The sequence below is a fragment of the Peromyscus eremicus genome, chromosome 19 (assembly GCF_949786415.1).
Source record: "Peromyscus eremicus chromosome 19, PerEre_H2_v1, whole genome shotgun sequence".
Lineage (NCBI taxonomy): Eukaryota > Metazoa > Chordata > Mammalia > Rodentia > Cricetidae > Peromyscus > Peromyscus eremicus.
Window position 1 is genome coordinate 41362788 of NC_081435.1, and position 17271 is coordinate 41380058.

The 17271-nt window shown below is 46.6% G+C and overlaps 1 protein-coding gene across 1 annotated transcript in view; it reads left to right on the top strand.

The window, feature by feature from the left end:
* Positions 1-7718: 7718 nt before the first annotated feature.
* The window catches only part of Snx24 (sorting nexin 24), a 151721-nt gene continuing 142168 nt past the window's right edge, over positions 7719-17271 (top strand). The window contains exon 1 of the mRNA XM_059246609.1: positions 7719-7808. Within this exon, the coding sequence (XP_059102592.1) occupies positions 7749-7808 (60 nt within the window). The 5' untranslated portion in view covers positions 7719-7748. The remainder of the gene's footprint in view (positions 7809-17271) is intronic.

Sequence of the window (17271 nt, forward strand, 5' to 3'; positions counted from 1 at the left end):
AAACTCTGTCTCGAAAAACCAAAAAAAAAAAAAAAAAGTCATTTTCTTCAACGCTCAGAAAGCAGGACCTAAAACAGATTGTTGAATTTATTTAGTATTTTGGAATGCTGATTAGTATGAGAGGATGGAAAATGGGGAAGAGCTGTCGAGAACGCTAAGAGAGGTCTGGGGACAGAACCCCGTGGGAGAGTTCATGCCTTCGAGGCCCTGGGTTCAATCCCCAGGACCTGGCACGAAAAGGGGTGGAAAAAAGAAAGAGGTAGTCGTCTTACATGCTTAGAGGCAGTAAGATATCTCAAAGAAAAAGAAGGGAAGGGCTGCATTAAAAGAAATGAAGATGCTTGGTGCAGGAGGACATGTTGGTCATCCCGACATGTCAGGGGCGATCACAGTTCACCGGCCTAGTCTCCACAGTAAATCATGCAGGGCCACACAGTGAGATCTGTTTCAACCCAGTTACGGAGAAAGATAAGTACACACTAAAGCAATGCAAGACCACGGAGCCAGCACTGCAGAAGATACAGGGATTGTACACACGGAAGGAAGTCTCATTCGATAGAACACAGGAAAAAATACATTTCATGAAAGGACAACATGCAGGTGGGCACTGAGCTTGCTGGCTTTCTCTGGTAGTCACCAACCCTGTCGCAGACCTCACGCCTCTTAGCCCTAAGCACCTGGAACCAGAGCTGGCTGTGGAGCACAAGGTGGCATCTTAGATATGTTGCCTTTGGGGCCCGGCGTGAGTGGGGACCGCTGAGATTCCAAAGCAGTGTCTGGGTGGAGTTATTCACATTGCTAGCTGGAAGAGAACTTCCCCCACACAAGGAAACCATGGCCCACAGAGATAAAATAATGTGCCCACTGGGAAGAATAGAATTGACCAGGGCTCAAAATCTTTCTTTGGACAGCTGAGCCAGGGCCTAATACCTGGGCCCACAGAGGACTATCCAGACTTTAGACTGGACTTCATGATCATGTGAGAATTTTTTTGCCCAGGGGAAGTAAAGGTAAGGCTAAGATTGGTGTATTAGGAATGCCTGCTAAGTGACTGGTTTTCTTCATATGGCCCCTGCTGCCAGAGAACCCCTATGGCAAGGCCTGCAGGCCTGCCCTGTGCCGTGGAAGCAGAGGTTCAGCTGAGGAGAGAGAAAGAGATTGTAAACTAGAGGTGAAGGCAGAGTCCTGTGTAATCCCAGCGATGAGGAAGGGAGGTGGGAGAATTGCCAGTCTGACTGAGGCCAGCCTGGGCTGAATTGTGAGATTCCATCTCAAGAAGGAAGGGAAATGGTGGAGGGGAGGGAAGAGGAGGAGCAGGGGAGGGGAGAGGGGAGGGGAGAAGAGAAGCAGGGTGGGAGGGAGGGGAGAGGAGGAGGGGGGGATGAAACAGGAGGGGAGGAAAGGAGAGGGAAGGGAGGAGAGTTGAGAGGAGACCTGAGGAGGGAGAGGAGGAGAAGAGGAGAGGAGGGGAGAGGAGAGAAGAGAGGAGGAGACCTCTGACAGGGCAGGCTAGAGGCCGCAGTGCTGTTCCCTTGGCCGTTCTCCAGGGGCTATTGCTTCACAAGTGCACGTGTTAGAATCGTCTTCTTGCTTTAGAACATTTTGGACATCTGGAAAATGCAGTACTGGAGGACACGAAACTAGGTCTGACTTGTGCCACTGTGTACTGATGTCATTATGACTGGGTGCGGCAGCACGAGCATTTAATCACAGCAGTTGGGAGGCAGAGATAGGCAGATCTCTTTGAGCTCCAGGCCAGCCTGATCTATAAATGGAGTTCAAAAGACAGCACAGACTTAGCCAGCCAGGTTGCTCAGGCCTGTAATCCCAGCACCCAGGAGACTAAAGAAGAGGGCTTGCCATGAATTTGAGACCAGAGTGGACTACATAACAAGACCTAGAGCAAGACCCTGTCAAAAACAAAACAAAAGACACAGGATTAAGAAACAAGATCCAACTATTTGTTCTCTCCCAATATATAAACCTCACTGGCAAAGATGCACCAAGAAATTAAGTGTTAAAGAGTGGCAGTACATTTGCTAAGTAAATGGAAACCCAGAGCTACCTTGTATTCTAGGTTTAGAACTATCTACCTCTAATTGTATAACAGAATAAACCAAGCCAAAATGAATTCAAAGAGACAAAGAAGGCACAACATATTAATAAAAGGAAAAATCTACTTCCTTGCTAGATATAGAATAATTTTGAGTATATAGACACTGAACATTGAAGGTCCTAGTTTCATAAACACAGACATAAAAAGACAGATAGGTCCTGAGATAATAATAGTGGGTGACTTCAGTACCTTTATCTAGTCAATAGACAGGTCATTCAAACTAAAAGCTGACAAAAAAGGTCAACATTATTTGACATCATAGATTTAATAGGTGTTTACAGAATAATCCATCTAATGGATGTAGAATGCACATTCTTTTTTTTTATTTTGTTTTGTTTTTTTGTTTTTTTTTTGTTTTTCGAGACAGGGTTTCTCTGTGTAGCTTTGTGCCTTTTCCTGGAACTCACTTGGTAGCCCAGGCTGGCCTCGAACTCACAGAGATCTGCCTGGCTCTGCCTCCCGAGTGCTGGGATTAAAGGTGTGTGCCACCACCGCCCGGCGGAATGCACATTCTTTAGGAACTTTTTCTAAAATTGATCACATTTTAAGATACATAGCCAATAGAAATACATTTTAAAAATCAGAATAATTTCTTGCATCTTGTTTGGTTAAAGTGGAACAGAACTAGAGAGCAACATCAAGGGAAAACAGGGAAAATTGACAAGTACATGGAGACTTAAGAGATCACTTTGGAATTGGAGAAATCAGAGGAGAAATGTAAAAACTGCTACAATTGAGTGAAAATGAAAAGCACAGCCTATCAGAGCATGTGGGAAACAGCAAAGGCAGTAGGAAGAGGAAGGCTTATAGCTGTGAGTACTTCTATTAAAAAGCAGAGCTAGCCGGGCGGTGGTGGCACACGCCTTTAATCCCAGCACTCGGGAGGCAGAGCCAGGCGGATCTCTGTGAGTTCGAGGCCAGCCTGGGCTACCAAGTGAGTTCCAGGAGAGGCGCAAAGCTACACAGAGAAACCCTGTCTCGAAAAACCAAAAAAAAAAAAAAAAAAAAAAAAAAAAAGCAGAGCTAGGCTGGGGAGGTGGCTTGGCAGGTGAAGGGCTTGACTGTGGGGAGACTCCCCAGAACCCACATAAAAGCCAGGTGGGCATGGCGGCTGCCTGTAACCTAACACCCAGGAGGCAGAGGATGGCCAGAGCAAGCTGGTAGCTAGAATATCTGGGACTGGAGAGCTCCCAAGATGCTGACTTAGAAAATAAAGTGGGGAGTGTTTGAAAACGACATCATACCACAATTCAATTTTCCACATACAAGTGCTCACATACACGTACATATATGTACCCACACGCTTGGAATGTGTATGCACACCACACATACACATGCAAAACAAAAAACAAAAACAAAAAAAACAAAAACAAAAAAACAAAAAACCCAGAGATCTCACATAAATAACTTAACGAAGTTTTAGAAGAACAAGAATGAGCCCTGGCCCAAAACAGTAGACAGAACAAAATTATAAGGACCCAAGTAGAAATTAGGGGATGGACACTAAAAGAGCAATACAAAGCAAAGGAAACAAAGAAAAACAAAGTTTTGTGGAAAAAAAAAAAAAAAAAAAAAAACAAGATCGACAAACCCTTGCCCAAATGAATCAAAAGAAAGAGAAGGCTCAAATTAATAAAATTAGAGAAAGGGGGAGGGGCATAGAAACAGATACCAACAAACTGCAGAGGATCATTAGGAAGTACTTTGAAAACTGATAGTCTGAAAATACAGGAAATCTAGAACTAATGAGTATGTTCCATTCCTAGATGCATATGACCTACCAAAATTCCAGCAGGAGAATACATGTTAAATAGATCCATAACACACAGTGTGGTTGAAGCAGTCATAGTTTCCCAACAAAGAATTCTATGAGGCCTTTAAAGAAGAGCAAACACTAATACTCCTCAAGATGCTGCATGGGTTGGAAAGGGAAGGAAAAAAACAAACTATTTAACTCATTTCACAAATGAAAGACCTCTGCAATGAAAACTATAAGCCAGACATGGCTGGCCAAGCTGGGGAATCCGGAGTTCAAGGTCATTCTTAGCTAGTGTCCTGGCAAACTTTGGCCACATAAGACTCTGTCATCTATCTCAATGAAAACAAACAAACAAACATGTATTCTGTCATTATCCTGAGACCCAAACCAAGTTAGAACAAAACAAGAAAACACTATAGACCACTATCTCTAATGGACATAGATACAAAAATTCTCCATAAAATACCTGCAAATTGAATTCACCACAATACATTTTAAAAAGAAGAAGGAGAAGAAGGAGAAGAAGGAGAAGAAGGAGAAGGAGGAGGAGGAGGAGGAGGAGGGGGAGGAGGAGGAGGAGGAGGAGGAGGAGGAGGAGGAGAAGAAGAAGAAGAAGAAGAAGAAGAAGAAGAAGAAGAAGAAGAAGAAGAAGAAGAAAGGTATGCACCACAATCTTGTTGGTTTAATGTGGGAGACCAGAATATTGCAGCATATGCAAATCAGTAGCTTTTTTAGACTCAGAGACAAGTCACTAGGTCATTCCAATAGATACAGAAAAGGCCTTTGACCTCCCTTCATGATGAAAACCCCAAATAAACAATGACCTCAACACAGTGAAGGTTACATGTCAATAAACCTACAGCCAATCTTATACTAAATGGTGAAAAACTGAATGCATTGCCTCAAAGATCAGGAAGGAGACATGGGTGTCCACTTTCCATTCTTTTTTTTTTTCCAGAGCTGAGGACCGAACCCAGGGCCTTGCGCTTGCAAGCGCTCTACCACTGAGCTAAATCTCCAACCCCCCATTTTCTATTCTTATTCAATAAAGTGTCTGAGTTTTAGCTACAGAATTAAGGCAAAAGGAAAAAAAAGGGGGGGGGGGTTGAGAGAGACTGATTATCCCTCTTGGTAAATGGAAGTATCCCGTGTGTGTGTGTGTGTGTGTGTGTGTGTGTGTGTGTGTGTGCGCGCGCGCGCGTGCGTGCGCGCGCGCACTGGGACATGACATGAAGCTTAAACTCAAGGCCTGTTCTATTCCACTCGTTTTGTATAAGTATGTAGATTATATAGAATCTTCTAGAAAAAAAAAATGCACCAGATAGAGTACCACGGAAAAAAGTGTCTTAGTTTGGTTTCTATTGCCACGTTAAAACACGATGATCCAAAGCAACTCGGAGAGGAAAGGATTTATTTCAGCTTACAGTTGTAATCCGTCATGAAGGGAAGTCAGGGCAGGAACTCAAGGGCAGGAACCCGGAGGCAGGAACTCAAGCAGAGACCCAAACCTTGGCAGACAGCTGCTTACGGGCTTGCTCTCCCGCAGCTTGCCAGTTTGCTTCCGTCTACCACCCAGGACCACCTGCCCAGGGGTGGCACTGCCCGAAGTGCTATCAATTAGCAATCAAAGAAAAGGCCCCCCAGACTTCTCTACGGGTAATCTGACAGAGGCGTTTTCTCAGGTGAGTTCCTCTTCCCCTTTGATTCTAGCTTGTGTCAAGCTGACAAGAAACTGAGGACAGGGAGTATAATGCATTTATTTACAAACGGACAGTCAGTATCAGGGCATAATATCATGAGTCTAACAAATTTATACAATTAATGTAATTAATGAATATCATAAATATAATTATTGAATGAATACTGCAGATGTGATCAATGAATACCACAAATGTAATTAATATCATGAGTGTAATTAATGAATATCATGAGTACAATTAAAAATAAACAAATAAGCCGGGTGGTGGTGGTGCACGCCTTTAATCCCAGCACTCGGGAGGCAGAGCCAGGCCGATCTCTGTGAGTTTGAGGCCAGCCTGGGCTACGGAGTGAGTTCCAGGACAGGCTCCAAAGCTACACAGAGAAACCCTGTCTCGAAAAACCAAAACCAGACCAAACCAAAACAACCAAATAAATTAATTAAAAAAATAATGCATTTATTTATTTGTTGTGTGTGTATGTGTGTGTGTGTAGCGGGGTGAGGGGATGGGTATCGGAGGTCAGAGGACAGGTGGTAGCAGTTGGTCCTCTCTTGCCACTAGGTAGGTTCCAGGAATTGAATTTAGGAATTTGAATTCATCAGGCTTGGTAGCAAGCTCCTTGACCCACTAAGCCACCTCATTGGCTCTAATACTTCTTCTTCTTCTTCTTTTTTTTTTTTTTTTTTGACAAGGTCTCACTGGGTAGCCCTGGCTGTCCTGGACCTCACAGATATCTGCTTGCCTTTGCCTTCCTAGCTCTGGAATTAAAGGCCAGGGAAATCACAACCCACCCTAACACATTTTTTTTAAGGCAATTAGTTGTACTCTTGATGAGATTCTCTCTAAAATTTATCCTGAAAAGGGCCGAGAAATCACACAATACAATGTGACACCGGCCAGGGGCTAAGGCAATCTACAAACTAGTCTCTGAATCAGCAGGGATCACAGGATTGCTGAATTCTATCAGGAGGTGAAGGTAGCCAGGTAGGAGGTCACATCCTGGGCCTGTAGGTGCTGGGTCAGGAGAGTGCCTCTTCAGACGTGTCTATGGAGAAGGACCTTCCGAAGTCCACAGTAGGCTGGATGGTGGTGGTGTACGCCTTTAATTTCAGCACCTAGAAGGCAGAAGCACGCGGATCTTTGTGAGTTCGAGGGCAGCCTGGTCTACAAAGCTCAGTTCCAGGACAATCAAGGCTGCTACACAGAGAAACCCTTTCTGGTGGGGGTTGGGGGAGAGGAATAAGCAAGACTTTCTCTATGATTTAGGTTCATCTTCATCTGTGGAATTTAAGTTGAAATGCCCTCTGTCCTCAAGGGCAAAGTGAGTTGAGTGCAACTGTTTACTTACTGTAAACTCTGGATGGAAGTCTCTAGCTGGTCAGTTTTGCTCTTGACAACCCACCACATCACATCTGAGTGTCCTACAGTTTCTTCCAAATTCTATTCTGCGCTAACCTAAGGAAGAAACTCAGTGTCCTTGAGTAAATGAATAATCCAGTTTCCTGAACTATTGATTTTTGAGGCAGCTAAGGTGCGGCAGAGGGACAGGCACCATCTGGTCACCAGGCTTTTAAACAATCACCTCTTCTATCTTGTCCACTTACTGTTCCCTAGAGGCAGTGGATGTCTGGGAACTAGAGCGAGCACTAGTCCCTTTGAGGCTATGCGCTCCCATCCCCGGGCTCGGCAGGCTTAGCTGAACGGGGTGCAGCAGCCCAGTCCCGGTGAAAGTTGGCACGGTTTGCCTCGGTCACAACGCGAGCCGAAGCAAGCCGGGCGGAATCTGGCAACGCCATCCTTTCCCGTCCTCCGCTGCCTCCCCGTCCCGGGTGGCGGGCGCCCCGCAGACCCGGAGCCCGCAGGGCAGGAGAGACCCGGGTGGCGCCCCGCGGGGCCGCGCACACCCGCCGGTGCAGACTCCGGTCCTCAAGCCCCGCCTCCCGGGCCCAGCTGATCCGCGCCGCCCTGCAGGCCCCACGCCTCGGCCCCGCCGAGCCCCACTCCGCCCGCGCCCGCCGTCCCTGCGCCGCCGCCGCCGCTGCCGCCGACCTCGGTCCCCGGGCCGTGCACCTCCGGCCGCGCGCGCGCGCGCGCGCGCCGGGAGGGGAGCGGGAGGCGGGGCGGCCTGCACCGTGCGGCCGCGCGGAGAGTGTGGCGCGGCCCCGCCGCGGCCATGGAGGTCTACATCCCGTCCTTTCGCCACGAGGACAGCGACCTGGAGCGCGGCTACACGGTAGGCCGTCCCCGCGGGTCCCCCCTCCCTTCCCCGGTCCCCACTCCCCCCCCCCCGTTGTACACCCCCCCCGACTCCGCCAGCGCGGTCGTCATGGAGACGGGTGCCCCTCCCCAGCGCGCGCCCCCCTGGGCTCCATCCCTTCCCCCCTCCGCGGCCCGCGGCCTCGGGAGCTCCGGGAACGGGGCCCGGCTGCCCTGTGGTTTGCTGGGTTGCAGGTTCTTCATGGTTTGCAAGTTCTGTGAGGTTCGTTCAGATGTTACCAAAGGGGGGAGGGGGGAGAAAATGGGAAAAAAAAAAAATCAACATTTGTGGTTGCTCATTAGCCAGGGTAACACATAGATTGATTTTTAGATTTTTTTTTTTTAGATGGATTTTAGAGTTGGCTTCTTTTTAGTTCTGCAGTGGCATGAAACGGCAAAATCAGGTGCTTTACCTGAGCACATGTCCCGTACCTAGAATAGAGTCGCCCAGAAATTTGAGACAGGTGGCTTGCTCTGAGTAGAAGCAACTGCAGAGATCAGCCCTGGACCCTTATAGTCACAAGTTATAATACGAGTGAAGTGTTGGTTGATGTCCCAGTACATTTAAGCTCCTTCCTCTAGATAGCCATTGCAAGCGGGGAGAAACGCTTCAGATTGGTTAGAACTTGGAAGAGTTTGTGTTGTTGCTGTTTTTGCAGTGGTTGGAGAACAGAAGAGAAAGATCATTCCAGACTGATACGCTTAGTTTCTTCTCTTGTTGTCTAGCAGCTGTATTTTCTTTTCTGTCATTGCATTGGCCAGAGTTTCTTGTGAAATACCAAACAACAGTGATGTCCTCCGCCGCTTGTCCGGGTGAGATGTTGACTAAGCCCTTGGCCATGGGCTCAGAGCAGTCCCCTTCAACAAAGGGAAGGCGTGTCTTGCTGGTTCTAGTTTAAGGATTAAGAGTAGGTGAGCTCCCCAGTGTTCTCATCGGGATCTGCCGGGATGTTTATGTTTGGAGGAAGACTGCAGAGAGCAGCCTGGATGGATCGCTGTCTCATTCACTGCTGATTCACTTACTAACTAACCATGTCATCCTGGAGCAGCATTTTAACCCTTCTTCCCTTCCTCTAAGTAGTGCTGGTGTCTTGTGACAGCCCTGTTTAAACCCTTGCATTTTGAAAGTGAAAACTAAATCTCCCTCTGAGAAGATGCAGAAGTGCGCCCGCCCCCACCCCAAAGTGGCTGAAGTGCTCTCCATGGTCAGGAACTGGGCAGAGGAAGCTGGGCTCTCTCAGCAGTAACCTTTTCCTCTGTATCCTCTCCGGCACTTAACATGTGGTTAAGTATTGGTCAGTGGCAAAGAGAGCACTTGCCTAGCATCCACAAGGCTATGGATTCCATTCCCAGCCCTGCAAACACCAAGTATCGGCGAGGAAACCTTGGAACCTGAACCCATTCCAAGGAACAGAAACTCTGACTCTATTTTATTCTTCCAGAAACCCCACCACTCCTGTTAGCATCAGCAGCACCTTGCATGGGGGAGGCATTCTTTTGGGGTTTAAAGGTAAAAGGACCTTTGGTTAAGGGCCTTGGGCTTTGGGCAGCCCAGGCTAAAGGATCTTCTAATAGCTGGCAGTTCAGCTTCATTGCCCAATGCTACAGTTGTTTGCCTTCTTTACATACTATTTGTTAGAGATTTCATTACGCGAATTTGCGTGTGTGTGTGTGTGTGTGTGTGTGTGTGTGTGTGTGTGTGTACACGCGCTTGCGGGCACTCTTGTTCCCACCCTTGGGTGTGTATGGGCCACAGTTTACATGCGGAAAGTCAGAGGATAACTGTTGGAGTCAGTTCTCTCCTTCCTTGGATTGAGCTCATGCCTTCCGACTTAGCTGAAAATGCCCTTATCTTCTGAGCTATCCTGCTGGCCCCGTTTGTTTGTTTGGGATAGAGAGCCTTCCGTGTAACCTTGGCTGGCCTCAAAGTCAACGCAAACCTCTTAGCTCAGCTTTTTGGTGCTGGGTGTACAGGTGTGTGCCACCATATCTGGCCTGATTTTCTTTTATTAGGGAACCTGATTTTCTACCCCAAAGTGTATTACTTAGTGATTATGACATGACCATTCTAACTATCTTGGTGATAGAGAGCTTACGTAGAAAGGATGAATGCTCTGGAGATATAGTTATGTGCAATCAAACTGCAGCTCTCATTCCAAAGGGAACAGAGAGTGTTTTCTGTGCCAAACACGAGTGACCGTGCCCCGGGACACCTGGATTCATGTTGCTCCAAATGGCATGCTCCACCCTGGAAGTGATTATAGGAGCTTTTATAGTCACAGGGTAAACCACAGTCATAAATCACGGCATTTTCCAAATACATTCGCTGGAACAGTTACAGCGGTGGAAGAATCTGGGCTATAGGTCTCCCATGCTCTGTGATGGCGTTCTTAGCTTGAGGATTAGCGGAAGGGAGTGGTCTGTTGAGAATACACAGCCAAGTTTTCACCTCTGTGTTAAAAGGTCTGACAAGCGCTCTTCAGGAAACTTAGGACAATCCAATGTGATTTTAGCTCTGAATCAGCAGCATTCCAATTCTCCACAGCCGTGAAGTTCTAGACAATCTAAGAACCATCATGTAGATGTGGCTTAGAGAACTTAGGTTCCCAGCTCCTAGTAGAGCACTTTCGAGGATGCTGGAGGTCCTAGTCTCAATCCTTAGCACCTCAAGAAAAAACAAAAAAGGCCGGGCGGTGGTGGCGCACGCCTTTAATCCCAGCACTCGGGAGGCAGAGGCAGGCGGATCTTTGTGAGTTCGAGGCCAGCCTGGTCTACAGAGCAAGATCCAGGAAAGGTGCAAAGCTACACAGAGAAACCCTGTCTCGAAAAACAAACAAACAAAAAAAACAAAAAAAAAAAAAAAAAAGAAAAAAGAAAAAACAAAAAAGAAGGTGGACAGTGCTGCTGTTGACCGTCCCCTGCCTCCTGAGATTTTTTGGTGGGGGGCGGGGAGGGGGCGGCGTGTGTGTGTGTGTGTGTGTGTGTGTGTGTGTGTGTTCTTAGAGAGTCTTTAGCTATGCTCTAAATGTGTGTGATGCATATTTGCCAGACACCAGGTTGCCGACTGAACTGGTTTTGGGAGAGTCCTTTTGGGTTAAACTTAGCAGTTTAAAAATTTCACTCACAGTGATAGTTTGTGCACCCTTTTGAAAGTTTCGTTTTAAAACACATAGCTTAGTTAGGTGGCCAGGCAAACTGTTAAGGTGGTTTTCTTTTTCTCTTCAAGTTCGTGAGGCAGCTGGTGCTTTGTTGTCTCTGAGAGACATCTCTCAGAGCTGCACAGCCATGAACAGTAAACAAGAACCAAATGCCTGATGCTCTCTCTGTCTCTGTCCTGTGAGAGAACCGGGAGTGGGGAATTCAGCCAAAAGAAAGAACAGTGTAGAACCTGGTAAAACCGTGTACACTTTAGTGTAAAAAAATACCTTTAATCCATAGTGATTATGTTTCTAATTAAAACACATACACACACACACACACACACACACACACACACACACACACACCAGTACTATGAATTCTAATAATCCCCCTGGTAAGGAGGTAAAACCAGAGTAGTTTCTCTTCCTCTTGGTTGAGAGTTCAATGTTCCCGGAGGTCAAGTGTCGGAATAGGTTCTTAGAAAACATGGCTGAGAGAGTTGCACACAGGTAAGCTCAACACTTGTGAGTGGAGGCAAGGGAATCTAGAGTTCAAGGCCAGCCTTGGCTGTACAGTGAGTTAGAAGTCAGCCTGGCTATTTGAGACCCTATCTCAAAGAGAAGGTAAGTGCACATTTCCTTTGGGGCCTGACTTATGTTGAGAGTGGAATTAAAGGCTGGAAGGTGATGTTCCTATCCCTGGGGGTTCTCCAAGTCTGGAGTTAGGCTTGGAGCTGGCAGGGAAGTGTTGGGTTCCAGACTGTCTGGTAGAGAGCCCTGTGTGGGCCACTTCTGCTGTGCCTGTGGTGGGGGAGGGTGCTGAGGAATGCTGACTTTGAAATCTGATTAGCATTTTGCTAGCATGTGAATTTTAAGAAGAGGAAATACAGGACAAAAAAATCTGAGAGAACCGGCATTTCAGACTCCAGATAAACCAACTAAATAAACTGGGAAAGAAAAAGAAAAAAAAGACCTCCCAGTCAGTTTAATCTCCAGAGAAGCAAGCAGGCCACACTGTTGTAAGGAAACAGCAGATAAGCTCAGATGTTATTTCCCAGAGGCCTGGTTTCCTCTGCTTCCCATCCCTCTGAGCCTTCATGCCAGTGACTTTGAAGGCGGTGAACTCCTTGGGGCTCGAAACTGTCTGTGTCCAGGTATGGGTCTGTCACATGAAAGCCTGATAAGCTAGGAGCTCAGACCTGTTAGAAAGGCAGTGACCTGAGAGCTGAACAGCCCTGAGGATTAGGTGGGGTCCGTGAGACTGGAATTTCAAGTCAGTAGCAGGGATTGTACAAAGAGATTGCCAGGAGTCTCCGGGTGAGAGCTGTAAAGAGCCGTGAACTTTGAGTTCCAGGGTTGGAGCTGTTTAGGGAAGGAAGTAACATGATTAGCTTTGCATTTAGAAATACTCTATCAGTTCCTTTGGGCTGCTTTGGCTAGAATTCCGGTAGACCGGTTACTTCAAGTTTATGTTCTGTAATTTTTGAAACAAAAAAGTCCAAGAAGGAGGTACTGGCAGATTCAGTGTCTGGTGATGGCCTGGTCCTGGCTGGTAGATGGTGCCTGATGCCTTCTCATGTGGAAGGGGCAAAGCATTCCCTTGTCCTTAGTTTATATGGTTAACTAATCCATTTATGAGGCCTCGCCTGTCTATCTCCCAAAGGCCCTGTTCCTTTGAAATACCACTTCAAGGTAATCCTGTTACCTTGAAATTGGGGTTTATTTTTTATTTTTTGAGACAGAGTCTGTTTAGTCCAGACTGGCTTTTAATCTATATATAGTAAGGATAATCTTGAATTCTGGATCTTCTAACCTCCACTTCCTGAGTGCTGGAGTTACAGGCTTCAAGCACCAGAGCCAGTTTGGGGTTAGGCCTCACTGTAGGGATTTGGGGACTCATTAGCGAGACCCTCGACAGGATGGGAGTATAGTTCAGAGGCAGAGCGTTTGCTGGGTGTGCTTGAAGCTCTGTGTGTGATCCCCTCCCAGCAAACAAACAAAACCCGAAGGCAAATATGTATAATTTGTGTACACACACACACACACACACACACACACACACACACACACACACACACGGGTGGGTAGATTTTCAGATAACCAGGATGGAAAGGTTGAAAACTAAGGCATTGACCATGGAAAGGAAGTGTGGATGACAGAATTTCAGATACAGGGCAGTAGAGGGAAGTCCCGGATGCTGTGACCAAATGGTGCTAGGTGACATTGATTTTGTGTTTAGGGCAGGCAGGGATCCAGACTGGAAATGTGGCTGGTGGAGATCCTTCACCAAAGGTGGAAAAGCACTGAGCCAGGAAAGAGAGCGAGCTGGTGGGGACTCTTAGAAGCCAGGTAAGCGAAGCAGTCCCAGGACAGCATTCAGCCGGCCCAGGAACCCCAGACTCCGAAGACTGGATGATGAAGGATGGGAGTGCTTTATAAAGTGCAAAGTGCCAGGTGCTACCCGTTGGTCTTTCGAGGTAGGAAGATCAGCCAGAGGGACCCAAGGATTGGCAGGTCTTAGCTGCCAGCTTAGGTGAGCATTTTCAATTTTAAAATATATGGTTTGTACCAACGACCAAACTAGGATCACTGGCTAGGTAAGAACATGAAATTCAATGTCTTCCATTTCCATTTTCATAGACGTAAAAATAAAAACACTAGTCTGTATCCTTGAACACATGTAGCATGAATCTTAACAGTTCTTATTAATAAGATCAAACCCGGGGCCAGTTATTGGGGTGAATACTGGAAGATCAGAGAGACAGAACGAGCCACAATACTGGTCTAGGTTTTTGATTGACTTTAATCATACAGTTGACTGGCTGCATGCGCTATATATGGGTTTGGACCATGCGCTAGAGCAGCGGTTCTCAACCTTCCTAACACTGCGACCCTTTTAATACAGTTCCTCATGTGGTGGTGACCCCAACAATAAAATTATTTTCATTGTTATTTCATGACTGTAATTTTGCTGTTGTTACGAGTGGTAATGTAAATATCCGGTATGCAGGATAGTTTTAGGCGACCCCTGTGAGAGGGGCAGGTTGAGAACCACGGCTCTAGGAAGAGGCTACAGGGTAGCAGTACTGAAGAACCAAAACTCTGAAGTCTAAAAGAAATCTCAAAAGATTAAAAACTTGAAAATACAGCTCTGGAAGAAGTAATTTTAAAATCCCTTCAAAAGACATTTATTGCATTTTAATTTTTATTTTTGCCTTGGGCATGCAGGCATCTATCTGTCTCTGTGCCATATCCCCAGCCTTGTTTATGTGTTTAAAAGGAATTTGTTTGAGAAATAGGAAAGCACGTCAACACTTCACAGGCCACTTTGCATAATTAGATAGGCAGTGAAACACGCTGCTGGATACACACTCCTTAGGAGTGTGAGGCTGGAAGATTGTGAGTCGGAATCCAGATGGGCAGCATAGTGAGACCTTGTCTAAAAATGTTCTAAAAACAAAAGTAGAGCCGGGCGGTGGTGGCACACACCTTTAATCCCAGCACTTGGGAGGCAGAAGCAGGCGGATCTCTGTGAGTTCGAGGCCAGGACAGGCTCCAAAGCTACACAGAGAAACCCTGTCTCGAAAAACCAAAAAACAAAACAAAAACAAAAACAAACAAACAAACAAAAAACAAAAAACCCACCAAAAAACAAAAAACAAAACCAAAAGCAGAGCTCCGTTGCGAGCGGAAGCACTTAGGCACAGTAACCATGTTTGCGCAGGTGTAACAGTCGTGAATGGATGAGCCATATTCATAAAGCATGGCTCTAAGGAGAAATCCATAACTCTGCACTCAGTTCGTTTTCCTTTTCATTTGTTGGTTGTGTTGCTGGGAGCTGATTCCGGGACCTCTTGCACGCTGGGCAAAGGCAGGTGGATGTCCTACCACTAGACTGTATAGTCCCAATCCTGTGTGCTTGCTTGTAATTACATTTTTTACTAACGTGTGTGTATGCATGTTTATGTGTCTGGGCATGCCCGTGGAGGTCAGATTCCGTTCTCACCACTGTATGCTTCCTTCCTGGAGAGCCAAATGAGATTGTTGAGCTTGGCAGCAAGTACTTGTCACTACACTTACCTGCTGAGACACCTCGCCAACTTTTTTTTTTTTTTTTTTTGAGACGGTTTCACACCTGTAGCCTACCCAGTTTGTCTTGGAACTCACCATATAGTCTGGACCTGGATCTCATGCTGTCTCCTTACTCTCTTAGCCTTCATGTGCTGGCATTGATTGCAGGCATGAGGCCGCCTCAACCAGCAACATCCATCTTTTTTAACTGTGATTATCTGAAATACCAAGACAAACAATTGAAGTCTTTTGGTATAGTGGCCCAGTAACCAAGATGAGTCTGGATAGTGGCATGTGATTTGTAATCCCAGGACTCAGGAGGCTGGAACAGGATGTTTACTTTGAGTGCCAGACCAGCCTGGGCTACATAGCAAGGCCCTGCCTGAGAAAAACAAAAAACGAACAATAGAAGCTAGAGCGGGGTCGTGACTGCAGAGTTGTGTTGGTGAGACTGTCCATATTTCATAGACGCAGTTCACTTTTTGCTAAACAGCCTGGAAACCTCTAAGAGACAATATTCAACATATTGTCCCCCAGGTATCTAAGTATTTGCTTCATTTGACGTTATAGGGCACATCACATGTGACTGAAAGAAAACCGATACTTTCCCAGAATCTGACTTCCTATCTAGAGCAGTGGGTCACGACCCTTTTCACGGGGGTTGCCTAAGATCATCCGAAAACACAGATATTTGCATTATGATTCATGACAGTAGCAAAATTACAGTTATGAAGTAGCAATGAAAATGATGTTATGGTTGAAGGTCCCCACAACATGAGGAACTATATTAAGGGGTATATTAGGAAGGTTGAGATCCACTAATCTAGAACATTTGCTTCAGTGGGAATTGTGGTTTGGGGCTTTCTACCTTCAGAATTTTAACATTGGGCATGAAACCTTTTGGGGTTATGGTCTTCAGGATTCTCTTTTCTTCTTCTTCTTCTTCTTCTTCTTCTTCTTCTTCTTCTTCTTCTTCTTCTTCTTCTTCTTCTTCTTCTTCTTCTTCTTCTTTTCTTCCCTCCAAGACAAGGTTTCTCTGTGCAGCTCTTGCTGTCCTGGAACTTGCTCTGTAGACCACGCTGGCCTCGAACTCACAGAGATCCGCCTGCCTCTGCCTCCCGAGTGCTGGGTTTAAAGGCATGCACCGCTGCCACTTCCACCCAGCGGTCTTCAGGATTTTCAACTGCAAGGATCTCGCTCTCGCTATTTAAAGACTATGGCTGTTTGTCTTGGGTTACTGACTAGTGCTGACAGGGTGTGTACGTAAAGCTTTTTCTTCGTGTCAGGAATTAATGTGCGTACTGAGCGCGTAAAGCACTCAAGGAAGCTGAGGTAGGTTCCTGAAATGGTGAAGGGAAATGATTGCAAAAAAAAAAAAAGATCAGCAAAGAGAAAGGTAGCTGAGTTCACCCAAAGTGATGGGTCTTTTTCCTACGCGTTTGTGGTTTAATGTAGAGAGAGAAAGATCTAGACTGTAGAAAGAAAGGAAATGCAGAGGTAGGGGTGTAACTCGATAGAGTGCTTGTCTAGTGTGTGCAAGCGCTGAGTTCGGTTTCCAGCTCCTTTTGTACTGGGGGTAGAGGCTAGTGGATCAGGAGTTCAAGGTCACGCTCACCTACGCAGACAGGTTGGGTCCATCCTGGGCTACATGATTTATACCATGTCTCCAGGAAATTTACCTTTGAATTACTGTGATTTCTACCTTATTGTTACTGCCAGTTGATACAGAATTCGAGAATGAGGCTGAGGTTGAGGGAGGGAGCCGGGCCTTTCCATCTTTCCTTTTTCCTGAGTAGTTTTCTGCCTGGTGACAAAAATTGTACACTTTGAATACGACATCCAGAGGCAGAGAGCATACTTCCTTATCATAAAGGGACGTTTGGCTCAGAAGCCCTGAGCCGTTCAATGGCCTTGCATATCTCATTATGAGTCCTCAGTCAGCCTGCTGATAAAGGAATCCCGTGTGTGACTGGTGGGGGCCAGGGTCCCCCGAAGCCTTAGGAAACGAGGATAGGTTCGCTGGTTGGAGTGAAAAGTAGGGAGTCTCGGGAGCCGGGAAAAGAGCCAATCTGTTCCTGTCACCCCACGCTTCGGCATGCCGTGGGGGAAGTGCAGGAGGACACACACCCCCTGAGAGCACAGCGCCCTCAGAAGTCTCCCAGTCATCCACCCTGTGCCCATAAGATGAACACGGCCTTTGTTAACCGGGCAGCCCTGGCACAGTGCCTC